The 26,940-nt window shown below is 42.1% G+C and overlaps 1 protein-coding gene across 1 annotated transcript in view; it reads left to right on the top strand.

Moving 5' to 3' along the window:
* The window catches only part of TWSG1 (twisted gastrulation BMP signaling modulator 1), a 27,661-nt gene extending 2,523 nt beyond the window's left edge, over positions 1 to 25,138 (top strand). Inside the window, exons 2-5 of the mRNA XM_009284101.1 lie at positions 1,588 to 1,753; positions 9,553 to 9,652; positions 13,978 to 14,244; positions 23,484 to 25,138. Of these exons, the coding sequence (XP_009282376.1) occupies positions 1,631 to 1,753; positions 9,553 to 9,652; positions 13,978 to 14,244; positions 23,484 to 23,665 (672 nt within the window). The 5' untranslated portion in view covers positions 1,588 to 1,630 and the 3' untranslated portion in view covers positions 23,666 to 25,138. The remainder of the gene's footprint in view (positions 1 to 1,587; positions 1,754 to 9,552; positions 9,653 to 13,977; positions 14,245 to 23,483) is intronic.
* Positions 25,139 to 26,940: the final 1,802 nt, after the last annotated feature.

Genomic DNA, 26,940 nt, shown 5'->3' with positions numbered 1-26,940 from the left:
ATACAGCGGTGGGGGGAGCCCGGGGCAGGGGTGCGTACGCGGTCAGCCCGGGGCGCCAGCGCATCCGAGCAGGGTGCTCGTGGAAATGGCATCGCTCCGGCTCCGCTTCTCGGGAGCCTTTTATACAACAGCCGAGCACGGCCCGTTGTCGAAACGATGCGGTGCGGTGTTAAAACACGCCTGGATCGCTCGTCTAGCCAAGCATCGTGCTTGCCTTGGCTTCTGCGCCTGCCCCCACCGGAATGCAACGCCCGATGGGTTTGGACCGCTTCTAGTTCAAGGGAAACTTTCTTCGCAGTGGGTAGCAGGGAGAGTAAGCGGTGACCCCCTTCTGAGGGGGAAGCTCCCGTGTTCTCTATGCGTGCCCCCGGGTGTTGCATGGGGGGAGCAGGGGGGGTCCCTCCCAGTCCTGCGTGGGTACAGATGGCGGTGTGCCCAACATGGAGAGATTCAGAAGCATTTAGTAACCCTTGTAAGAAAGGCTAATCTGCCACAGGCTTTAAATGTGTGCCTTATTTACACATCAGCTTGTTTTTCTACTTTTTTAAAGTTTGGATATTGCTTATTGAGCGTGTTGGGGGTTTTTTTTAGTTCATAAAGCAGAAAAACATTTCTAGATACTGAAAGAAAGAAATCCAGTGCCCCATTAACATTTTTTCCCTCTTATGAGAACAATACAGGCTCACTGTACGCTTGCCCAAACATGGGCTGCCTTTTATTATATATTGGTACGGTGCCTAGTGCAATATGCTCCTCTTTTGACTGGGTTGACATGCTAAGCACAAGTAAGAACTCACTGGCACACCGCTAATCATGCTGTATTTGTAACAAATACCACCTGCCGAGAAGCTGGGTTTTCACAAAGGGAGAAAGGTGGAATGCTTTGAACAAACCCAGTTCTGTCTGTTTGAAGTAGCAGATGCTCGTCTGCGGTTGACTTCAGTCACTTGCGTGGCTCTTGAAAGTATGTTGTTCAAAGTCTCCGGTACTTTTTTTTTTTTAAATGTTGGTGTCTGTATTTTTAAAAGACGAAGTTAATGACTTTGTGATTGAATTGAGAGCTAATAGATAATCTAACTGTTGGGATGAAAACAACTGTCTGTCTACATTAAAGATGACACGGCAACTTAACCTTCCACGTTGTAAAAGGCTGCTGTATAGCTTTGGTCCTAGACTCCTATGCGTACCTTTAGCCTGGGGAGATACTACGTGAAACCTATCTGTCTGCTTTATGCGTGTACAGAATTAGGTCTTCATTGGTGGGTTTTCTCTTCTGAGGCCTCTTTTTATTGTCACTGCTTGTGGGGTATCATATTTGATACTGCAAACTTGAGATTGTTCACCTTAAGTTTATTGCAGTTTTAATCCAAAGGTGCAATAGCAGAAAGCTTCAAATAAATAAGTTAGCTGGGCGAGGAGGGGTTGGGTTTGTTGTTAAGCTCCCCAATTTGATCTTTTTTTTTTTCTTTTTTTCTTTTTTCCCCTTAAAAAGAATAGTAATCTTTATTGAAGGAGTTGCAAGGGGGAAGGGAAGTAGGATTTAAATTGTGTTCCAATAGCCTTTTCAGTTGCTGGTTTTTATTTCAGTGCTGGTTGAAGTACTTGTGAAAATTGCTCACCTGCAGGAAACATGAGGTCGCAGTACGTCACAGTGCCCACAGTCACTCTCCTTCTGTTCCTGCTGTGGATCCAGTCGTCAACAGGCTGCAATAAGGCGCTCTGTGCTAGCGATGTCAGTAAATGCCTGATACAGGTACAAGTCGTGTTTCCTTTATTTGCTTTTAAGTGTTTAAGAAACAGTTCTGAAGCTGTGTCTTGAAAAGATCCAGTGATAAAAATAACTGGTATTTTATGTTAAATAGTGGGTTTTTTTAAAGAAGTTAATTATGGTCTCCTGCACATGTAAATGCAGATTAACAACCGTTTTATAGATAAGCGCTTGTGTATATGGGCATGTTTCTTTTTTTCATGGAAACATTTTCAAGTTGAGGATTATGATTGCTGGGTTACTGCTAGAAGCCACTACCAGTTATGCTGTTAGTTCTCAGTCTCTTTCTTCTTTATTAGTGATATTGTGAACAAGCAGTAGTTTAAAACAGATAGGTTATTAGAAAGGTTTCTGTGGGCAACAATTGGTTTTTTTAAAGATATCTGCAATACCAGCAGTTCAAATGCACTTACAAAGTTCTCATATCTGTCTGAGGTGTTCCCCTTATCTCTTCCCCGTAACTTGAAATCTGCCCACTTTTTTAACTCTCCCAGCCCAGGCAGAGGGGCAGTAGTTGATGCCTGATGCTCTCCATAACATCAGGTTTGTACAGTTGATGAAAAGATGCCTAAAAACTCACATGGGAGAACTAACATGAGTAGGGGCCTAACTTGTCTCAGAGTCCTGAGGTGCATTTGGAAAAGCTTTTTGATCAGGAGGGACCTACGGCTACTAATGGTAAGGAGCAAGGTCTGAAAGCATGCGGGTCTACCTTAAAAAAAACCAACAAAAACAACCCCAAAAAACACCAAACAAAATGCTTACAAGTTGAACTTGTAGGCAATGGATGTTAAACTCAAATCCAGCTGCTGCTTTTGACTCACTGTGTGTAATGCCCACACAGTGAAAGAAACAGACTGAGACCAGGTTGCTCTTCTTACAGCAAGAGTTGAGAGGCATGGAGTGCAGCAGAATGAAAGCGCCTTTTGTAGCAGCATTGCAAGCAGTTCTGGTATCTACCAAGTCTTTATTTACTGACGGTGTATTGAACACGCTTTTTGACTCCGTATTGGGAAAAAAGGAGCCATCGTGGTTAGAATAGAATAGAGTATTTCAGTTGGAAGGGACCTACAACGATCATCTAGTCCAACTGCCTGACCAATTCAGGGCTGACCAAAAGCTAAAGCATGTTGTTAAGGGTGTTGTCCAAATGCCTCTTAAACACTGACAGGCTTAGGGAGAAGGGAGAAGAGCTCAGCACCTCCCTCTCTACTTCCCCTCCGCTGTAGAGAGCAATGAGGTGGCTCCTCAGCCTCCTTTTCTCCAGACTACACAAACCCAGAGTCCTCAGCTGCTCCTCACAGGACATGCCTTCCAGCCCTTGCACCAGCTTTGTTGCCCTCCTTAGGGTGCATTCAAGGACCTTCACATCCTTCTTAAATTGTCAGTTGCAGCCTCTTTAAAAGAAACCATTCTTACAGCCTCTTTGTAGATTGGAAATGCAAAAGCAGAGAGCACAAATATCATATGCCAGTAATGTGCTAATATGTTTACTGTAAATGTATGTTCACAGTCTGAAAAGTGATGCAGAAGTGGCATGAAGCATTTCCATGTTTACTTCATTCCATTGACTTCCGTATAAAATTTGTCTGATTTACAAATAAAAATACTTGCCAGATTCACAAATCCATCCTGTGGCGTGAAGACTGACTCTAGGCTGAACTGTCTTCTTTCTGGCTTTTGCACTGCCGTTGCTTTAAAAAAAGAAAAAAGAAATTGCTGTTGCTTCTAACTCAGCCATGGTCTGTAGAATTGTTAAATACGGGAGCAAGCAAAAGGCTTTTGACTTTTACATTTTCAAAGACAATGTCAGTGGTTTTACTGGTATGTTGGGCATTGTGCACTGTGACAAACTGATGCAGTTACAAGTTCCTTCTTCTGCATTTTTTTTGTATCACCTCTTGGCCTGAAACCTTTAAAAAGTAAGATGCCAGTTATGGCTGGATGTACGAGGCACTTAAATAGCAAGCACAGTGGTACAGATATGTTGACACATATTCAGGAGAAAGCAGTTGGTCCAGATGAATGGGGATGAAAGGAAAAACAGGGAAGACTTATTGTCTCCTTTTCCTCTACTGCTGAGAGAGTCCACCATCCACAAAAATAAAGACATCTCCTTCCCACTTACCTTTTATCAGAGTCAAGCTTGAGACACCCATCATTTAAACTTTATTTTTATGAGCTAGTCTGAAGAGAGCACAGCCCAGGAGAAGTGGAGCTAATGCTACTGGAGTCCTTCCTCGGCTGGGAATAAGGCGGCTGAGGTTCAGCGCTGCATGGAGGTGGCTCACACGACTCTGCTTTGCTTGGATTATGGTGGCGTCTCTGTAGTGACACAGCCCTGCGCATGCAAAGAAGCCGCCGTACTGCTTTACTCGTTGTAGGTGTGTTCTGTTTTTACTTTGCACAGCCCTTTTTAAAGCATTTCCCTAAAATCGTACGCAATTGTCCGAGACCCTAAAGTAACCCAGGCCATGTGAATTGTGTACAGTTATGGGGGAATGCCGCTGTTCATTTTCACCGTCTGGCTGCTCTCTTCCTGCAAACAGGCCTGACATACCAGTCAGTATTCATTCTTTACAGAAGAACAGATCAGGTCAGACTAGTCTGATTGTGGATGTGAAGACTCCTAAAGCTTTGACTTAAAGCATTTGTCATCTTTCTTCTTGGCTTTTTTTTTTTTTTTTTTTTTTAATCTTCAGTGCTGTTGTGGCGGAAGCGCTGCACTGCTGTATGAAGTGTGTGTTATTTCTTGGGTAGGTATACAAGTAGAGTATACCCATGTATTTTTTTACCCCTCTAAACTCTTCCTTCTGGAGAAATCTGAACTTAAAAATAAGTTACTGTCTTGAGTGAGTTTGCTTGACTATCGCGTGACATTTTTCCCTAACCTATTTTTATAACTGTTCTAGTTTGGCAAAATCTGTGGCTTGAAACCAAGATAATGTCACTCGGAGACAACTGGGGGAGCAAATAGAATGTGAATGTTTGTCATCTGCATCTGCGTGCAGAAAGTGAGGCTGCCTGTCTTAGAGACATAATGAGACAAAAAACCTGCTCTCTCAAAAAGCATACAGTTAACGTAAATATTTTTGCCAGCATGGCTAGAAGTCAGTACAGTCATTACTGCCACTCCTTAGGAGCTGCTCTGCTTAAGGGTGGTCCCTACATAAATATTTATTTTGTTAGATCCAGAACAGGGCATGAGATCAACAGCTCGCATGCATTCAGCTTTCCTTTTACATCTTGAGGCTCTAGCTTCATTGGTGCTCTCATAGTCTACTTCTTGTTTTTCTGTAGGCAAAGACCTATAAGAAAGTAGCTTCAGGCAACTCTCCACATAAGCTTAGCCTTCGCAAAAAACCTTTGTGGCTTCCTGTAGTTGTTGAAGGAGTTGTGGATAAGACTTTGGAGTGTAGGCAGAGTGGGACCACAAAATTAGTTCCCTTGAAGACTTTGGATGTAGCGCCTTCCCATGTCTCTGGGACTGGGGACACTGAAGTCAGTAACTGACTGTTACCTTGCTTTTCAGGTAGGCCACCAAGGCCTGGTTGCACACGATGTGCATATTGCAGTATTTATTCTAGGACATCTGTTGTTGACTTGGACGCATGGGTTGTTTTGATGTTTCCATGTGTGGAGGAGATGAGAAGGCCGGTTACGGTCGCTGGGCAGAGTGGATGCGTATATTGTGTCCTTGCAACATGGAGGAAATCCTTGAAGGCAGAAACCTCTAGGATGGGACGTTCCCACACTTGTTCATAGTAAACAGGTTTGAGGCGAGTCCCAGGCTGGCTTTTGTGGTGCAGAGCTACCTGCAGTAGTCAGGCCTGGGTGGTACGTCCGTGTTCTGCTGGAAGCCGAGCTTTGCTGTCTCCTCTGCAACCGCTCTTTAAACTACTGTCGTACGTAGGAAACAAACGGTTCTATAGTTCAGGCATGGATTTCAGATCTTTCTAAAGAGGGGTTGTTTTCCAGAGAATACAGAGTTTTCTCTCCCAAGCACTACATGCTTGCAGCCACCTTGGCTGGTGCAGTGTCGTTCTGATTAAAATCTTTCTTCATCTTTGTCTTCACCTCCTGTTAATCTTGTGTACAAACTTGTCAGCTTGAAAGGATTTCCAAGACTTTTTAGCCCTGTGGTATGAAATAAACACCACTCCTTAAATTCAGGGCTTAGGCATCTAAAAATTACTTTCAGTGTGTATGTTTTAGCTGTGGTACGTAACGCAGTTGGGTTAACAAAACAGTTCTGGCTGGTTTGCTTCCAGGAGATTTTCTGTTATTAAACTGTTCTAGGAAAAAACATTAGCTCTTTTTCTTTCACTCCCCATTCCAGTTAGCAAAGATGTCGCCAGTGCCTTCAGGTCCTGTTTCTCACTGCACCGAGAAAATAGTCTCTGTCATTTCAAGAAAGCTTTGAAAAAATGCAGATGTTAAACACCTTGTAAAAATCTTTATTTGCTCTCCTGAGCAGAAGTATCTTTGTTGTACAAACATGCCCGCTTCCTATTTAATGCTGTATTTTTAGACTGAGAGGCGTATTTCTTGCCTAACAAAATACATTCTCCGATACACCTTCAGTAGTTCAGCTTGGGAAGTTGCCAAGTTGACTTATGAGTAATATTTTCTTCCACTGACGCCTCACCACCCCCAGCTATCAACAAGGAACGTTTCTCATTCTGCCTCGCTTCACCCACGTCTCATGTAAGCATTCTTTTAAAAAGATGTATCCTGTACAAGTATCCAGTGTGGATGAGTCAGGCAGAAGGACTCGAGCGGTTAAGGAAACCATGTACGTGCAAACACATATGTGGAAAAACATACAGCTATTGCCCTGAAGAGACAGCCGAACTCTGAGAAGGGGGGAGCTGGAGAACTGTGCAGAAGACTAATTAGGTTGCTCTTTCTTCCCTCCTCCCCCTCCAAGTTAAAAAGAAAAAAGAAAAGTAAAAAATAAAAATAGAAAATAAAATAAAAAATTACACTGCTCATAAGCCCTTCCTATAAAAACAAAGTTGTTAAAATACTGGTAGGTATAGTGATGCTATCCCAAGCTAGTGCTTACACATATTGAAGCTAAGCAGAATTTTTTTTATTACGTTGCAAATGTATAATTTAAGGTTACATTTAATTCAGTGAGAATACGCTTCTTGGACTCACACAGTGCAATTTATAAAACTGAAACAACTTAAATTTAGTGAATTTTCTGGCTTTGATTCATACATTACGTTTAATAGTTTACGGACAATCGCCTCCTCCCACATACTGGCTTGTTGGTGTTGCAATGTCTTAATAAGTATGAAGTTGTTTGCCCAGTTTTACTGTTGAAGAACGAATATATAGGATATTTTTCATGCTAATATGTATTAGTATTATTCTCTGGCCAAGGTAACAGTATTTTACTCATTGTTGGTTTTGAAGTTGTTTTATTCAGGCTTTTTATTCTCAAGGCTGACACAATCTGTTTATCAAATGGTAAGATAAATATTTTAGAAATGCGTCATTCATTCACATAAGTCATCTTTCTAAGTCTGTGGTGCCTCCTCTTGTGGAAAAAATTGTATATTTTATTAATGAGCCTGTTTTTCATCTTTTACTTAGAAACAGCATCGTAATAGGTGACATTAATAAACTTTGAGGATGAAAAAGTAGAAAATCTTGGTAGTTTTCCACTCTGTAAATAAAAACTGAAGACTTACTAAGGCTGCGTATTGCAAAAATGCATGTGGAGCAGGAGTTCACGCTTGATCACTCAGCAGGGCAAACAGTTCACATTAAACTGTGCAGGCGACAGCATTTCTCAGCATTACGTAGAACATGCAGTAGTTTGTGAATTTTGTTTCTTTGCTAGCTTCAAGATTTGTGATCTGGGATGAAGTGCATGGAAAAATAACAGATCAATGCATTTAGCCTGCATTAATACATTGTAGCATGTCTGCAGCAGGTTTGGGGGTTTGTTCCGTTTTTGTCCAGACCTGGGAGCCCTGCAGCTTCGTTTGCTGTATTCTTACGCCCTGTCCCTAGCCGGACCTCGCTCTGGCCTGCCCTCTGAAGTGCGCTCTTCGGTATTCTGTGGGCCCGCGTGAGTTGATGCAAGAGAGCAGTGATTGCTGCGCAGCTCAACAGGCTGCGGACGTTTGCAGTTGCCAGTGATGCAGAATAAAGAGAGAACGGGGGTCATGCACTGTCGGGTGCATCTCTGCGCCTTGCCTTGCCTAGCAAATGCACTCCTGATGTTTGCATTGATCCTGTAAAAATGCTTCCTTTCTTCCCTACCTGATGCTTCTTAACAATAGCAGGCAAAAAATTACTTAAAAAGTGGAGTTTTGCCTCCTCGGCTTCTTCCTAAGGCGCCACAAAAAGACATTGCAGGTGATGTTTGTGTCTGCCTGTAAGGGGTGACCCAGCTGTGGTGGAGCCTCGAGTGGCGACTCCAGGTTAGGAGAATTTCATGCCAAACCATCTTCTTGCCCTTCCCTCCTGTCCGCGTGCGTCTCCTGACCATGCTGCGGTGTGTCCCTCCCCTGCCTCTGGAGAATGGGATCAAAGAGCGGGGATGGACATCGTCTTCTCCCTGGTCCGGTGCGTAGCAGAGATTTGCCGATGGCTCTTCCAGTAAAGCTGGGGGTGGGAAGGATCCCGTGGTCAGTGTTTCCAGTAACGGCATTTAGTTTCTCACCAGTTGTGCGTAACATGATAGTTAGACAGATGTCATCAAAACCAAATTCTTAGGCAGGGCAAGCAAATGTGACTTCTTGACTGTCCATGTTTTGCACTACGGCGTAATTCAAGCCCATATATTATCATCATGTAGCCACAGTCTTTCGGCTGAACTGGAATTACTAATACGGATTTGAGCTAGAGGGAAGGAGACTGCCTCGTTTTTAGATTTCCTTCATCCATGTGGGCTATTTCCACGCTTTGAGGTCCACAAGTGTAGCGTCTTCAGCAGGACTGCTAAACCAGCACCTTCAGGTTTAGGTAACATTGAGAGAAAGGTTTGGCTTCTTGCTTCCATGCCTTTTCTGTTTTTCTAGCTTAATAACGGTTAAAGAAAAATGCGTGTGCATACCATTTCACTTTCTAGGGGCTCCAGAAGTGTTGGAAGTATCCCAGGGTGTCAGCTGGGGGGGAGGAGGGAGAGGGTTGTTTTCATAATAGCAAAAATGAATCAGCTGGACCTGGGGAAAAAAAATACTCTGGTCACTAATATTGCAGACGGAGAGCAATGTGTAACAAGCATTCAGAGATGCACAAAATCCTGTGGTCAGATGACTTAACCAAATAAGTTCCTTTTAGAATCCACGAATAGGTGTGATAGTAGATGTCATGTATATTCTTCAGTATGCACATGCTGCTTATAGTAACTTCCTTTTTTAACTAAATTACAACGTATGCACACTATTTATATATAAAGAAACATCCTTCTTTGAATTTCCTGTTGTGATGGCAAAAACATTCAAAGAACTTGTAGATTCAGGCATACACAGAAGTGCACACACCTTTCCCATGAATAGGTTTTTTTTTCTTTTAAATGCTGACTTCAGATTTGTCTTTAAAATTTCACCTTTAAAAAAAAAAAAAAAGAACTTGCAAAAGATCCTTTTGTAAACTAAGATCGGTTCTTTGGCTGGAACTATTTTACCGTTTACTCACTGTATTAGCATACTAAGCTTTTTTAATGCTGTAATTTGAGTTGCGGCTTGAGGAAGAATTGCTGTGCCATGTTAGCATTTTACATCTGGGGTTGCTGTGGAGTAATGAGTTTCTCTTGTTTTTAGGAGCTGTGTCAGTGCCGTCCTGGGGAAGGGAACTGTTCCTGCTGTAAGGAGTGCATGCTCTGCCTGGGCACACTTTGGGATGAGTGCTGTGACTGTGTTGGTAAGTTTGCATTTGTTTGGGATTTTCTTCTTTTTTTAAATTGCTTTCTCCGGCCACATGCTGAGCTCACAGTCTTATAATAGAAGTAAAACATCGGGGCAGAATCTGTGCTTTAAACATCTTACAGCTCATTCTGTGGGTACGGAATAAATTACTGTGGGGAACCAAATATTTGAAGGCTGAATCTGCTCTATGGAGTCGGGGGTGGCAGTAGTCCAGATTTTGCTTGGTTAATGTCATTGTAACTGACTCTTAATTTTGTCTCTAAAACATAAACTCCTTTTTGAATTGTCATCTTGAGGAAACTACGCAGCACCTGCTTCATGGATTTGGATGCTGTATGGAGGTTTCTAACTGTAAAGTGGATTGACAGATACCACACAGGGACAATTTTAGGTTTGAGTTCCCTTGTGAATCCTTGGGACTAGTAGTAAATGTGCATGGCGCAATGTTTTCATCATTCTTTTATTTGGAACAAGAGCTCTTTGTGGAGGGTAAGAAAGAGGCATACAAGTTCTTACTGTAGGATTAGATGACAGTCTTAACAAGAACAGCATTACTACTAACAGGTAGTGTTCAGAGTTTCCAGATCTGCAACTGAATGCTGCCCCTGCTTAGGGAGGATATATTCTAGTTCCGTCTCTTGTTTTAAATGTATTGAAAGCTTCATCCTCCTGTGGTTGCTGTAAGTCTCCCTCTGCTGCCATTCAAAATCCACCTGGCTTCCATGAAAGCGATGCGTCTTGAGTGTTGTACCTGCTCTGAGCTTCTCTGGCTGGCTGGGTCTTCTCTGAATTCATGAAGATGATTAGCTTCAAAATGCTCCTTTTCAGTGCAGTCCATTGCTTTTCCTGTTCCATCATGATGTGAAGACGCTTTCTGACACCTTGCTTTTTGCTTGGTTCTGGCTAGCTTACCTTTGCTTTACTGTCTTCCAGTAAGCAGTGGAGTGGCACGGTCCTGCGCATGTGTGATTCTTCCCAATGGCATAAAGTATTTTCAGCCCCTGCACCTGTGGAGGATACACATTTAGAAATAGGACTTAGAGTTTCTTTTTCCTATTTGATGGGAAATCTTTTAGTGGGCTCTTTGAAAAGTGAAATATATATATCTCTCTCTCCTTTTTCCCCATCCCCTTTGCCCTTTCAATGTCTTCTTGATTTTTGTAATGTAATACTAAAGTGTGCTGTTGTCATGTTCAGCCACAGGGGTGAGGAATAGGATAATAGGTAATTTCCCTAGTTCAGAACTGTTACCTGCTGTAGAAAGCAAGGCTTAATGTGCTGATCTCCTCTAGGGAAAGGAAGAACCTACCTCTTGGGATTATGAAGAAAGAGCTGAGTCCACACACAGGTTTTTTTCTAAATCTGCAGATTATTCACTGTTCTGCTGCTCTTTCCCACGGTATTATCCAGGAGAGAAGTTAAAGAGGTTTTAGGTTCAGTTTCCCAGTACTGAGTAAATTAAAACACCTGCTGATGGTTCTGCAGGTGCCTCAGACCTTGTTGGTTCTATGGCATGGTCCTATTCTCCTTCTCTTCAGTGTAGGGTCGTCCTTGCTGTAGCCTTACTCAAATGAGGAAACAGGAGTGCATGCCATACCCAGCTTCCTGGAGACAGGTCTTTGCTGATACTTGAGCTGATATTTAAGTCTCTTTATAAGCTGATCACGTCTAATGTAAAAGCTGATAGGTTGTCATGTCTTTCAGGTCACTTCTGCTCTGAGGTCAGGAATTACCTCCTACCTTCCAGCATTAATTTTACTTCTGGTCAGTTGTTGTCCTGTGTTTTGCATGGATCTTCTCTCCCTTCTCTGGCAGGGACAAAGACGCTAGAGGAGGGAGAACAACAGCAGGTTCCTCTTTCCTCTGTTTTTCTAAGCTTTGTGGGTTAAGCTCTTCTAGTCCCTCATGTAAAGGCTTGTCTGCTTCCATCATTTCAATAGCCCATTTCTGCATCTTCTCATCCAAGAAAGATGGATTGGGACTGTGTATAACTCTGTGGGCTGGCTAAAATCTCCATGTGAGAACTGTGATGCTGGAAGGGAACTTGGATTTTCAGTAACAATATGTGGTAATAGATAGGTAAGAGGAGGGGACAAAAGAAGGAAAAATACTTAAATTGAAAGGATTATTGTACAGCTTGTTACTGTTGAATACATTTGTGTTTCTTTCAGTTGCAGGAGACCTAGCTCTAGCATGATGGCATAGTTATGTTTTAAAGTCTGGTTATCAAATTTTGTCTTAAATCATTGACTTCCAAAGCAGTAATGTAGACATGTTTGTTCCTTACCAGTTGCTCTTAAGTTAAGCTTTTTTATTTTTGCTTTAACCAAAGCTACTGTATTATAATAACTATTATAAAATTAATATAATTATAATTAAAATACTTTTAAAAAATAGTAAGAGGGAAGGATCTTTGTGGAATGAACAGTTACCCATTAAACTATGAGCAATGGTTTCCTGGTGCCATCTTAAGATAATATTTTCATACCGGATTGATATGCACACATACTGTCCATATTCTGCAATAATTTGATAAACAATCTTGATGGTGATTTTTTTTCCTGTGTGTCGTCCTTATCAGTGAAATTTATTTTCTGAATCCAACCTGACGGAGGGGGCCTCTAGAAAGGCTCACTGGTTTCCATTTCACAGCATTAATAGAATGACATCAGTTAAAGTGTACGTCTCTTGATGTATCTATACAAAACTCGTACCTGGTTTGATATCTTCCTAATTAAATTTTAGGTGGGCATCCTTTATTACAATTGTATGGTGAATATTCCAAGTGCTTACTAAAAGGTGATAATGCAGTGACAGAAATTTTTGATAAAAGCAGTGAGTCCAGGAACTTCTGTAAAGAGCAAACCTAGTTGAGAGGAGTAAGAAAATAACTGTTTACAGTAGGAAGTTTGCGTAAGTGCAATTATTTTTCAGTGTGACCTCTGATGTTCTTTGGAGGAGAGGCTTTTTTTTTCCCCCCCCTACCTAATACTTGGCTTGCCTTTTTTACAGGAGCAGATTATCTTGTGTTGTTCCTATTATTAAATGCTGGTAATGCTAACCACTTGCTTAAGATTTGCCAGATCTCATGCTAATCGTCATGGACGAACTTCACTCTCTTTTGTTCATTATGGAAATCCATCTACTTAGATTGAAAAGATTGTGGTTGTGTGTAAGGCTCTAGTTAAACATGATTTCTGAAGCTGGAGTCCTAATGTACCCGCAGGGCAGGAGATGCTTCTCTGGCTGAGTGAGGCAGGTAGACTTTGAGCATGTATGTCCCATATCACTTTGATACTTTTGCAGCTGTAGCTGTCTAAAACTGTGTCTGTGAAACTACCCAAAACGATACCCAGATGTACATGAGGAAAATGGATTTGTCTGTCTCTTGCCAGGTGACTTCTAATAGTGTTTTATGGCTTCTGAGTTTAAATAGCTATGCAGATAGAACCTTTCTTTTTAATCTTGGTTGTTTCAATGTTTGTATTGAATCAAGACACCCTTCAGTTTCATTGCTAGTAACAAATGTTAGTGTTTAAACGGTTAATGAAAACTGGTAACTGCATTGCACATCACAAAAACATTTTGTAGGAAGTGGCAAAGAGAAAAAAGGTTACAAGGTTTCAAAAAAGATACCACAAAAGACGTTGAAAAATAAGGAAGAGGTAACCTGGAAATAAGCATTTTGCCTGTAGTGACCCCTCCAACTAAGTAGCCAAACGAGGTTCATCTCAGCTGTCTCTGAGCAGGTCAAGTAATTCAGACTTGCTCCCTCCTGATAGTGATCTTTGCATCTCTGGCAGACGACTAAAAAGATCTAGTGCACTGCTGCAGCGGATGAGATCGAATACTTGAATTGTGATCAAAATTTCATGTACCTCAGGACTTGTCAAGATACTATCTTCGTTCAGTCATAAGCTTTCATTCCAGATTTATGCTAGTATCGATTGTACTGTGCTTTGTTTCTTTTCCCGGGGGAAACAAACCTTTCGTTGAACTCTTCATATTCTAAACTGTAATGCTAGCATAAAAAGGGAGCAAAGTGCTGTTTAGATGAGGTTTTTCTTTTCACTTGGATGTCACAAGTCACAGGTGTGTTTTGTGGAAGTCTGCAGAGAGCTGAAATCTGCCATTACGGATAGCTCGTCCTGCTGTATTTGGTGGTACTTCTGCTGTTGAGCTAAGAGTGGGATATATATGAGAGGGCTCTGTTGTGCTTAGCAAAAAAAAAAGCAATTTTAATTTTCTAAATATTCCCACCTGTTTCAAGGAAAAGAGTTTAGGGAGTTTCGTGTAACTTACTGTTTCATTCCTCTGCAGGTATGTGCAATCCTCGCAATTACAGTGACACCCCTCCAACATCCAAGAGCACTGTTGAGGAGTTGCATGAACCAATTCCTTCCCTTTTCCGGGCACTGACAGAAGGGGATACTCAGCTGAACTGGAATATTGTTTCCTTCCCTGTGGCAGAAGAACTGTCGCACCATGAGAACCTCGTTTCCTTTTTAGAAACAGTGAACCAGCCACAGCATCAGAATGTCTCTGTTCCAAGCAACAATGTCCACGCACCTTACTCTAGTGACAAAGGTAATGAGTATAGTGTCTAAATTCCTAGCGTTTCCTCTCATCTCTTCCAGGAGCCTTCTTGGTGCATCTTCTGTGCTTGTCTGTGCTCGCTGCTTCTTTTCCCATAAAAAAGTCTGAAAAGTTCAGTCTAATTTTGAGCATGACATAACAAAACAAGTGAGGCAAAAGTATTGAGGAACATGGAAGATGGTGTTAAAGTGTCTGATGATCTTAGGAGACACTGAACCACATGAGTTTATCTCTGTAATTCCTCCTGGGGCATGAGGCAGTTTGTTCACATTATTTCATGTATTGAGGAACATGGAAGATGGTGTTAAAGTGTCTGATGATCTTAGGAGACACTGAACCACATGAGTTTGTTATCTCTGTAATTCCTCCTGTGGCATGAGGCAGTTTGTTCACGTTATTTCATGTGCACTGGCACAGTATGTTCTTTGACTTTGAAGCGGTTACCTGTAGCTTAGGAGACAGGACAGACCAAATACTGAATCCAAATCATGTATCAGTGCAGAGGGAGGCAACTGAAACACATGGCTTCAGAGGTTTGAGAAAGCCACGTGTCATAAACCATTGTATCTGGAGTAGTTTATTTCTTTCGTCTGAGCTGGCATAACGAACTCTTTAGAAGGATGGTTTGTAGGAAATCCAGGATTAATAGTAAACCTGAGTAAGATTAGCAAGATTGCTCTATACGTTGAGGAGGGATATGTGACAGACAATCTTAAAAATAAGGAATTTGGGGGCTGGGATTCAACTTACGGACTCATTCCTCCTATTTTATATCATGTTTTTTATATTCTCACCTTCAGTTTAGAGGACAGACTTCAGAATATTGTTTGCTGGGGGGGGAGATGAGAAGTTTGAGGTAGTGACAACAGTGGCATAAGAAAAATACTCTCTGGTTCTTGGTTTCCATACTAAACCTGAAATACTTTTCCCTGCAAATCATTACATCGGACTTAAAAGAATCTCATAAACAGTTCATAGTGAAATTGCTGCTTAACAGGGAAAAAAGAGCATCTGATTTGTTTTATTAGTGTAATTAATGCTTTGCTTCCTTCCCAACGCACACTTTAAATATTTGTAACCCCATATGTTGCTGTTGTGATGGCTCTTTTATCTTATCAATGAAAGATACCCTAATTGATGGACACACTGCTTTTTCCATACCATTGTGAACCTTTGACCTAGTTATGTTTCCAAGTAGGACTGCTGTTGATTAAATGGGACCATAATGGCAACTTTTCTAATTTCCTTTGGTTAAGGCACGTTAGAAAAATAAATTAATTCCAGAACTGGGAAACCAGATGGTCAGAAAGCATCTCATTCATATGTCTTTGATGTTATTAAAACACTTGCTCGCCATTATGAGAATGATGCAGAAAGCCATGTTAAATGGCAAGCCACAAAAAGCCCTGTGTGCAAACACTACAGTATTTAAAGATGTAAATTATACTTGGGAAAAAAAAATTATGCTTGGAACAATCTGGAATATATCCCACTGTACTTAGGTACTTCAGCCCAGATGGCTGTTCCCTGGAAGTCCTTTACTACCATACCAACAGGATGGGCTAATGATAGTTTTGAATTAAACTTGGAATTTGCATTGCATCTCAAGGGTGTGGAGGAGTTTTGAGTTTAACAACACAGACAAATACATAACACTGCAATCTTTTCTTAGTCAAAAGTCTTCTTCATTTCATTTACTGAAAACGTATTAGAGATTAGGTTGACAGAGGTTTCACTGGAATGATGACAGTCCAAAAACAACAGTTATATTTGGAAATAGTCACCAAATGCCACTGGTTTTTGGGCTTCAGTAGACACTTAGAAATAAATGTCAGAGCTGTTCTTGTAATCATTGGCTATGCCTCCTCCATCTTAGTGATCAGTGAAGAACTGGAAAAGGTAGAAAATGGCTTTCAACATCCTAAACTTAAGTACCTAGACATGTAAGCCTGTTGAGTCTTGTCATTTCTTGGTCACAATGTAGGTAACTTTGTAGTGCTGTGCTTTTTCAGAAGTCATATTAAAGCTTGCTTATAAAAACACGGATGATTCAAGCAGCGAGAACAGGAGAAGGTGGAGAGCAGAGTTGGCTCCTGGCCTTGGTCAGTTGATGTTTATTGTGGTGGAAGCAAGGACAATTGGGGAATTGCACCTCTTGTGCTGGATGTTGTATGATCCATGGGGCGGGATTGTTTTTAATACTGTTTTTTGATGAGTTCATTGGGAACGCAGTAACCAAAAGGTGGAGGGGTAGTATGTCAAGTGCCAAAGAGCCTAGTGAGCATGGGCACAGAGAGGGAGCCCAGGAAGTTGCTGGAGTCTGATGGCTTCTGCCCGTGCAAAGTTCAGTCGCACAATCGAGTCACTGTGGTTTAACAAGCTAGCATGTGTTAGAAGAACCGCTGTAGTAGAGGGTGGGTCTGTGCGTGTGTATGTGTGCGTGCTCAGTTGCAGTAAGTACAAGCATAGCCTGCAGTGGAAGAAACTGAAAACCATCTCCTTACCCTTTCCTTCTCCCCAGATGTGCTGTTAGGCTTAAGGGCAGATCTTGCAAATGGAGACATCCTTAAGGTGACTCGCTAAGCAGTTGTCTTCAAGGCCATGACATTCAGGGATTTGAAAGAATATTCCTGTGAGCAGGAACACAGATGCTTTATGTTTTCTTTACAGTGCTGTGCCTCCTCCATTTTGTGGTTCTTCTGTGGCACTTTGCATGCTTCACTCCAACGTGGTGTGCTGGCGGAAGCCTATTGCATTGCCTGTAAAGGGAAAGGGGCTAATGAGAGGTAGATTTTGGTAAGGGGACAGTAGTCTCTGTGCTGTCTTCTGGAATACATCCCAAAATTTGGAAAGGCTCTGCCTACAAATACCCCTTGTCACGTCATGTAACACAGTTCTGATTTTAATTTCAACGCACGTTCATGCAGGGATTGCCATTAAGCTGGTCCAGGGTGCCAGACTTGCTCACTGCAGTTCTGGGTGAGTGCCAGGAAAAGCAGCACCAGCCATGGGAACCCGCAAGCTTTGTGCCTGAGTGGCATGGAGCCACCGGCCCCGGGAGGGCGACTGTAGATCTGGGAGGAGGTAGGGTGCGGTGGGTTATAAAGCATTCCTTTCTCACCCCAGCCTACTGCGAGCCCAACCGCCAGACCTTGAACTTCCCCGTTATTATCTTGATGAGTGTCTTCCCTTTCCTCCAGTGAATTGACTTTTAACGTTTTAGCTGCCAAAGTATGTGTGCACTGCTGGAGCTGCTGTAGTTCTTCGTATCAGTAGTTTCTGGCATTTGAGCTGCTACTTCAGAGAGGATTGCGGTGATTATTAATCTAGAGCTACATTTGTACTATATTCTTTTTCTTTCACTTTTAGCTGATACCCTCAGAGCTTTGAACTGCGAGTTCAGATGTTTAAATAAGCTTAATTGTTTCAGATGATGACAGGATGTTGGCGAGAGAGAGAGGGGAACTAGATAATCTTTTGGCAACTGATGAAATAAAATCTGTGTTGTAGTTAAGGGTTTCTGACTTACACTGCTTGGTGACACAGGGGATGGTGTCCACTCTGCACTTCTGCTCCCCTCCAGTGCCAGCCAGGTAGTGGAGAGCTAGAAATCCAGTAAAGTGGCATCTACCTCTGTAGGTACTCTAGAAGACTTTTTTATGTTTCTTTTTATAAGTTCTGATTGGCATAAAATGGTATGGCTGCTGGACGGACAGTTACCTTTTTAAAGTACTTTTAGAGCTACCGATTCAGTAGACAACTGAACTTACATAGCACCTTTAACTTCAAAGGTGGCAGACAGGGAATTGTCACTACCTGGGAAAGTTTTTTCATCTTGTAGATAGGCATTTTTCCTTAACTTACAAGAACTGAATTGTTTTATCTTCTCCGAGTTGCTAAATTCCTCTGTAGTGCGCCAGTACAGATCTCGCTTGCAGCACAGACAGTATCATAGCAAAGCCTGATAGAAACGTGAGTCCATTTCTTCTGGTCATTTTGAATTTAGACTTGATTGTTGTTTCTGCCACACAATCTTCGTTGAGTATGAATTGGAGTGCCCTGCTGCTGCTTCCCCCTCCCTTCCCCACCTGTAGTCTGTAGTCCTTGCTGTGTGAAAATTGGCAAAATGCAAATGAAAGAGCTGTTACTGCACTAAGTAACATCCTTTTTATCTACACTGAGGGAGCCAAGTGATGACTATATAATTAGGTTTGTGAAACAATTTAAATGCTCTCCTGGATCCCAATTGAGCCTGTAGGTATATATTTTTTTCTTTTTCCCCTGTGTAACTGTTTCTGCAGCCTATAAAGAGGGATTTAATGCTTGATGTGAGGAACTCTCCTGCTTTCAGTAATTCAGCATCTACACGGGCACACAGATGCTGCTGAGGAGGGGACCGGGAGTGTCCCGTGATGAACAAAGTGCTCTCTGGCCAATCTGACTCATTCAGACCTGGCAAGTCTCAGAGTGAGCAAGACTTCAGAAACAGTTTGGTAGGGTTATACATGGAGCGTGTCCTCCAGCTGCTTACGAGAGCTACTGGGAACCAGCCAAGTCTACTGCTGGCTCTGGCCTACTGTGTACAGTCTGCCCTCTCCCCTTCACAGCATTTTTGGACTGGTCCTCTAGGACATATCCTCTTGGCTTATGTGCAGGTGGAAATAAACTTTCTTCTCCACTCTCCAGTCAATCAAGATTAATGTCCTTAGTTGTTGTTGCCACCTTAATAAGGTTGAGGTCTGGCTTTGGTTCCCATTTTGGTCATGGGAGAGTGGTCGAGGAGACCAGTCTCTCCAGTCTCACAGGGCCCGACTGCTGTCGTCTGGTTCTGCCAGGGTTATGGGCCTGGTGCTGCCCGTCTTCCAGCCTCCTTCCCCCTGGAGATAACTTTGCTCATGCAAAAGCACACCTCAGTGTTACTCCTGAAGAAAGGCCTCCAGCCGCGGCAGAGGGAACATGCCAGGCTGAGTGGGTCCTCATGGGGAGGGAGCCACTCTGGGCATTTCAGTCCTCTGAGGAGATGGTGCTTGAAAAGAGGGCCAAGCAGGAGTTGTCTTTGTAGTGAAGAGCTAGATGGTACCTCTGTATGGGTCAGAACTACCATAGGGATTCTCAGCAGTGCATTAAAAACTGGATGCTGCTGCTCTGAAAACAAGAGGAACAGCTGGGACTAGCCATCTCCTGCTACGAGGAGGAGTAAAAGGGGAAGGACAGCCTTTGGGTAGACCAGGCCTGGACAGTGAGCCCTGCTGTCGGAGGAATAGCAGAGGCAAGACTGCTGGAAGGGGGTGCCAGTAAGAACCACTAGCTGCTTTATAGATCCTGCTGCTGGAGGAGGACCAGATGTTGTGGTTTACCCTCAGTCGGCAACTGAGCACCACGCAGCCGCTCGCTTACTCCTCCCCCACCCCCGGTGGGATGGGGGAGAGAATTGGAAGAGTAGAAGTGAGAAAAACTCATGGGTTGAGATAAAAACAGTTTAATAATTGAAATAAAATAATAATAACAATAATGTAATAATAATAATACACAAAGCAAGCGATGCACAGTGCAATTGCTCACCACCCGCTGACCGATGCCCAGCCAGTCCCCGAGCAGCGGCCCCCCCCAGCCAGCTTTCCCCAGTTTATGTACTGAGCATGGCGTCACATGGTATGGAATGTCCCTTTGGCCAGTTTGGGTCAGCCGTCCTGGCTGTGCCCCCTCCCAGCTTCTTGTGCACCTCCAGCCTTCTCAGTCGGTAGAGCATGGGAAGCTGGAAAGTTCTTGACCAGTGTAAGCATTACCTAGCAACAACTAAAACATCGGTGTGTTATCAACATTGTTCTCATCCTAAATCCAAAACACAGCACTGTACCAGCTACTAGGAAGGAAATTAACTCTATCCCTGCCAAAACCAGGACACCAGAGCTTGGTGTTCTAGGGATGGTACTGCTGGTTGTAGCCATCTGCTGCTGTACATGTGCTCCGCTCTTTGTGTTACAGCCTACTTTTCCACAGGCTGTGCCTGTGTCTTGAGCCACCAACGTAGCACATACGTTGGTTGGATTCCACTGAGCAGCAGACAGGAACTTCAGGCATAGGTAACTCAGTGTCATTGATCTTTGCACCCTAGAAATCACACACTCTTCTTCCACAAGAGGTTTATTTCAAGTTTCAGCAGGCATAAGCTGATGAATTGGGCTTCTCCAGAACTTCTGACAGTAGTTCTCTTCTTAGAACTACTTCTCCAGTAGTTCTGACAGAACTACTGTCACAGATGAGGCTAACATGAAGGTGCACACAGGCATTCCCTAACACAGACGGGACTGGTCATTCTCTGGTGTGAAGACAGACTGGAAGTGCTGGGAGCAGCTGACCCACCTCAGAGCGTGCCCAACCTTCCTGACAATCTTTCCTGACCTACTGGCTTTCCTTTGCATGTTGCAAGTAGGAGTGCAGCGATCAACAGTGAGTGAGCACTTCTAGCCACCCTTTGGAGAGGACTCCGTTTTCTCTAAAGAGTTGTTCCATTACTATCTAGAGCGAGCCATGAGTTGTTTTGCCTTCTCAAGCTGATGCGGAGACTATGTCAGTCAGGTGGAGATGGCATCTCAAAAGATGATTTTGCAGCAAGAAATCTTTCTGGATTAGCCAGGATTGCCTGTTTTTGGGGCAGAGGCTGTGTGCCTGCAGCTGACACCTTCTAAGACTGACCTTACTTAGGGCATTTAAAGTCAAACGTGAGAAGAAAACTACTGAAAAGGGATCAAATGAGTGAATTGGGATTAAGCAAGAGGACATAAAGAGTATGAATATTTCTTAGGCTTCTGTAAGGTTGCTGTGCTTGTACACCAGCACTGAACTGGATGACTGATGGGACACTGGTGCTTAGATCTCGTGATGAACACTGCCTGGTGACTCACCTCTACTTTTTCACACCCTACTCTTCCACTGAAAACCTCCTGTGAGGAGTGAGGGGGACAGATATGGGAATGCCTGGGCCTCCTGAGAAGGGAGGGTGTATGCTCCTTCTTGGGACCCAAGCAATCTTAGTTTTTTGTTGCTGGTGATGAAATGTTGTCAAGTCCTTGTGCGTTCCCTGTAACAAGATGAAGCTGCTGTGGGGCACCTAGGTGGATTCTTGCCTATGGGGCTGTGGTGGTTGCATCTCCCTACTGCTTTTCAGCTTTGGTGGAGCACTTCACGTGTATACCTGGGTGGTCACTCTTTGCTTGTGCTACTGTAGCATATGCTTCTGTTTTGCTCTTTTCCCCTCCCCTCTGTGAATAAAGTATCCTTACTGAAGCTGTAGATATGTTGGTTGGTTTTATGCAGAGGTTTTGTTCTCTGAGAACTCTTCCTCTGGTTGCTGTGCCTCAGGCTTTATTATAAAGGGTCATAGAAATAGAAGTGCCAAGAATGGGACAGGACTTACACAGCCACAGTGTATTTTGTTGACATTCCCGGCAGTAGTTCAGGTATTCCAAGATTTCTTGGACAACTGCAGCTTTACTCACAGCACAGCTTTCCTGGGAGCAGAAAACTGCTTCAGCTATGGGTCTGCACTTCCTCCCCAAGATCCTTATTGCCTGTTGCACTGTATATGGTGTCTGCAAGAAGTGTACATCAGTTCAGAGCCTGAACAAGGCAGTTAATTCTGATCAGGATTCCCTCATACATGTTTTGACAAATGATAATTCTTAAAAGGGTAGGCATGGTTTCCAGATGTCAAGGAGGAGGACGTGTCCACAGAAAAGCTGGCAGGTACATTGTGCTCTCCTCTGTGTTGTGCTGTTCCTTGCCACATGCCCACAGAGATCATCTATTGTTGGTGCTGGGGAAACTGACTGCATAGATCTGATGGCTTGTAGGGTGACAGAGACCCTTGCTGGCCTCAACTCACCTTTGGACCTCACCTTAGGAGCTTGCCATGAGATACACATACTACTGAGGTTGCTAATCTATGGGGCACCAATGTTTTGAAGGGGAGGTTCTGGTGCACTTCAGCCTCCCAAGACTTACTCACAGGTAAGAGACTGAATAAACACTATGGTTAACAACTACACTGCTCCGAGAGTCCTTCAGTTACTTACCCTTCTCCGTATCTCCATAATCATTCAAAAAAACCCCCATTGTCTTGATTTACCATTTACATTTGGATTACATTTTTCTAATCATGTTGGAATGTAGGTCAGTATGTTTCTCCTGGATCCATGCACCATAAGCAGTAATAGGCTAGAAAGCCCCTCGACATCTCCCACTCACAAATCTATCCGATGTGTGTGAGTGAGACATTCATGTTTGTAGACAGCTTTCAGTTGTGCTTTTCCCGAAAGTGTGCCAAGTTACGCTGGGGTAAATGTGATGGAATCAAGGTCCTTTGGAGGATGAACAAAGTTACAGTGTAATCACCTGGTCAGCACAGAAGAAAGTCGGTAGAATCTGTCAGCTTGGAGAATTGGAAGTAGACTGGGGAGGGATGTTTTTGTTTTATAGTTGTGGTGAATGCCTCAGCTCCAGTTTGAGGTTGCAACACCAAACTTCATGGCATTTCAAGTAATTGCATGGATGTTAGAAGAATAAAGTTGACGCTTAGGCAGAAGGGGTTTCTTACCCTTAGCAATAAAGCTGGTGGTGTTGCTAAAAAAAGAAGAAAAAAGTGTGCAGTTTCAAGTTGAGGAAAACAGGATTCTCTAGCTCTGTGATTTAATGTAGTTTAAGAATATTGTTGAGTTGGGGGGGAGGAAATGCTTACACTTAAATAAGTGGGTTTTGGTGGTTTTTAAATAACTTCTCTAAAACTGAACTTTTTAATGACAGCATGTAGTAACTGCTGGCAACTGAAAGTGGTATCTTGGTGATGAAGATATTACCTCCAGAGGACACATGCTTGCTTCTTATTTTGGCATAGCCCATCCTTACACTTTAAAAGGTATCCCTCATAACCGTGGGACACAAAAACCCTCCAGCAAAAACATTCTTGCCTGTGGCTATAGAAATAAATTAGTCCAGAGGCAGAGCGGACAACAGGTCGAGTTGTAGACACTGAAAACTTGAAGTTGATAGATCTCACCTTGGGTCTCTGTCTCTGCTCTCTGCTTTCACTATCACCTGTTTTTTCTTTATGCCTCATAGCCATGACGATTTGCAATCCTACTTCAAAAGCTGCACACTTAATTAATTTTTAACTAACCTTTAAAAATATTTTAAGACCTTTTAAACCAAATTTTTTCCCCCTCTTGGTTTAGAACACATGTGTACTGTGGTGTATTTTGATGACTGCATGTCAATACATCAGTGCAAGATCTCTTGCGAGTCCATGGGAGCATCCAAATACCGATGGTTTCACAACGCCTGCTGTGAGTGTATTGGGCCAGAATGCATCGACTATGGCAGTAAAACTGTAAAATGTATGAACTGCATGTTTTGAAGCAGGAAAATTGTAATATAGCAATACTGAGGCCAAAGTAATCTCTCTCAGTTAAAGAGATGGGGATTGCAAATACTGCGTTTTGGTGGAGTGTCTGCTGGTTGCAATTAAATGTACCTGGTTGAAAAAAGATGTATAAAATCTGAAAACTTTTTTTCTTTTTTTTTTTTTAATTCATGTAAGCAAGGCTAACCAGTAGAAGTTTCAACACTATGTTTTAAGTTTATTTTTCTTTATTTCTGCTCGAATGGTACAGCCATGCTCATTCCTTGCCATTCTGATTGTTTTCCTTTGATTTGAAAGTATGGACTATACTGGTTTTCAGAATGTAGTACTATATCTAGTAGTTTAGAGTAGCGAAACCTTAAGAATATGGTAATGAGATTCCATCATCTAAGTTCAACAAATAATTAAATGGCTGCTAGGTTGGAGGTTGGGGGGTGGTTGTTCTTTGGAGGCTGTTTTTTTCATTTTAGTTTCTGATTTCTCTTTTTCCCCCACTTTATTACCTTCCAGTTTTTGAGCTTAGCCTTCTATTGTAAAATGGTATTTGGGGAAAAAGAAAAATTCATGCTTTCTTTTCAAGTTCAATGCATGGGCTGTCATGGATAAAATCCTAACTTCTTAGAAGGGCTGCCCAACAAAACACTATGTATGGGACACTTTTCTTCCGAGTTTCGTTTGCCCTGCTCTCATAAGTACACTGGGGCCTGTGTTGCGTAATTTATATATTAAAAAAAGATATATATCTTTTCAGTCTTCTCTTAGATACCAAAATAAAGCTATTAAGTGCAGTTGCATCTCCCTCCTTTTGCACTGTTCTCTAGGGTTGCTTACTCCCTGAAGGTTCAGTCCAGTAAAGGAAACATGAAAGGTTATTATGGATTTAATAACTAATGAATAAAGAAGAATGAAACGACATGAACTAGCAAGTGGTACAGGGTTACCAGTTGAGCAGTTGGCAGTAGGCATGTTCCCATTTAGTAGTTTGCTGTGAATATTTATTCCAAAATATAATTCTTTTTTTTTTTTCTCCTCCCATGAAACGTTGTCACTGAAGAAGGGAAGATGTGTCCGCAAAGGCAAAATTGGGATGTTCTGAGTTTAGAACATTCTGTCCATTTTTCTAAGCAAGAGTTTTAATACGTTGACAGTTAGATAGCAGTTACTATGACCCAGTTAGGTCTCCATTGATAATGGTACTAAGTACAAGAATAAAGTATATGAGTAGTTAATGATCAGCTTTTGGTATTTATAATGATGTGGGTTTTAACTCCTTGAAATTTTTTTTTAATGCATATATGCATATGCGCACACAAGAAAGAATTTAACTATTCATTTCTCTCACTAACCTCAGTCTAGAGGGATTAAACTGTTTTCTAGTTGCACCTGTCTATCTGTACCATGCACAAATGAAAGCAGTCATTTTAAATGTATTTTGTTGAAAAGTTTGCCTGAATGTGTTTTTCATTTTTTTCTCATGATACAGTTCTTTCAATACGATGAAATAATAATAAAAAATTCTACTCTTGTGAAATAACGTTACTTTCTTCAGTCTCTTTTTCAGCTATAAAGAAGTACTTAAAAGATGAATGTTTATTGTTTTGAACTAGCAGATAATGGAATACCTTCATACTTTAAACTTGCAATTAAGTGATAAAAAAATCATAGACGTGAATAGTAAAACTTAGCTTATCATGAAGGAGTTGTTCTTCCTATATTTGACAATTCACATTATCTTCTCTTGTGCTTGAGTTTCTTAAAATGAATGCAGAGAAAGAATATGTTAGAGTGGCTGTGACTGTTTTTAGCTGGAGGGTGATGCAACATCATTCTTGACCAAGATAGGAGACATATAGCAAGCATAGCTACAGGTCATTAGCATGCTTCGGATTCTTGCAATGTTAAATTATTGGAAACATTATGATAGTTCAGAATCTTCTTGGGGGAAAGAAACAGGGCTGATGTTTCTGGTCAGGCACCTGCTGCCCCTTGGCTCTGTGACACCGTCTCCATTTACATCATCAGAATTTCACTGTGAGGTCAAGTCAAGGGAACAGCAAGGGTGGGGAGTGGGAGGGAAGGGGGGACTGGCCTAACAGATCTCCAGGAAACACTGGGGGGGGACGGCATAAACATGTAAATATGGTTGGTTGTGTAATGGCCCGAGAGTAGGTAGTGAGGATGCACGCTTTCTGGGGCTTGCCTTATTTTTCGTAGTTCCTGATGCTGTCTAGAGTTTGCTGTAAGCATTGTGTGTATGCAAATGTCATACAGCAACATCCAGTGCGTTTTATTACGATGAGTGTTTTAAGAGGTATTTTAATAAAAAGACATTACTGGTTCACGTGTTTTCTTTCTCATTATTTTCTCAGGGCAAATGTTACCAGGAAGCGTAGTGTAAAAGTTACTGATCTAGACAGATGGAATAATACAAAGAATTACTAAATCTTCAGCAGTTTTTTCCAAAACTAAAATTGTAGGTGCCTTTTAAGTTTTTTCTTTACATAAATCAATAAAATATAATTTTACTAATAGTCAAAATGTTCTGACAGAAATCTAATCACTTTATTTAGTCTTACTACACTTTGCAAGAAAAATAATAATTTATTTGAGGGGCTCTTATTTCACCTAGGTCTGGATACCAGCAAACCGTCACCTACCTAAGTGCTTTAGAATACTTAAGAACGTGCTTTAAAAACTTTTCTGGCTAGGAATCTTCTCCAGGTAGAGCATCAGCCAGTTTTATCACCGTCCTTCAGGACAGAATTGTACATCACTGAACTTAAAGGGAAGCAAAAACGGGAATGCATATAAGAAGGGATTATACAAATCTGTAGTCTGCTGGGGTTCTGACTGAGAAGGGTTTGAAGGCCTTTTGTTATTCTTTCTCTAAAAGTACAGAAGGTTTTTGTTTAGTTGCTTTGTTTTAGGGGTTTGATTTTGGGGGTTTTGTGTTTGGTTTTTTTGTTTTGTTTTGTTTCTCCCCACAGGCACTTGTTGCTCCTAAATTTCAGAAGCATTGACACCGTGCAGAGAGAGTACAATGGCCGTAACGTGACATTGCTTTCCTGTCATTTCTTAGGGTTCCTGGCTTGCTTTTAGTACATTTTATGGATTTCACATCTAGTACTTAAAAAATTAATATAAGAACACCTGCTTGTATCTCTAATAACATATCTATGGTCTCTCCAGTATCCATCCCAAAATTATGGCTGCTTTGATACCTGGCTCCCAAGCCACTCATCCTGCTGGCTGGCTGGTCTGGCTTGATG

The sequence above is a fragment of the Aptenodytes forsteri genome, unplaced genomic scaffold (assembly GCF_000699145.1).
Source record: "Aptenodytes forsteri isolate BGI_AS27 unplaced genomic scaffold, ASM69914v1 Scaffold229, whole genome shotgun sequence".
NCBI classification, from domain to species: domain Eukaryota; kingdom Metazoa; phylum Chordata; class Aves; order Sphenisciformes; family Spheniscidae; genus Aptenodytes; species Aptenodytes forsteri.
Note: the sequence above shows the minus strand (reverse complement) of the source record. Positions and strands in the feature narration are given on the sequence as shown.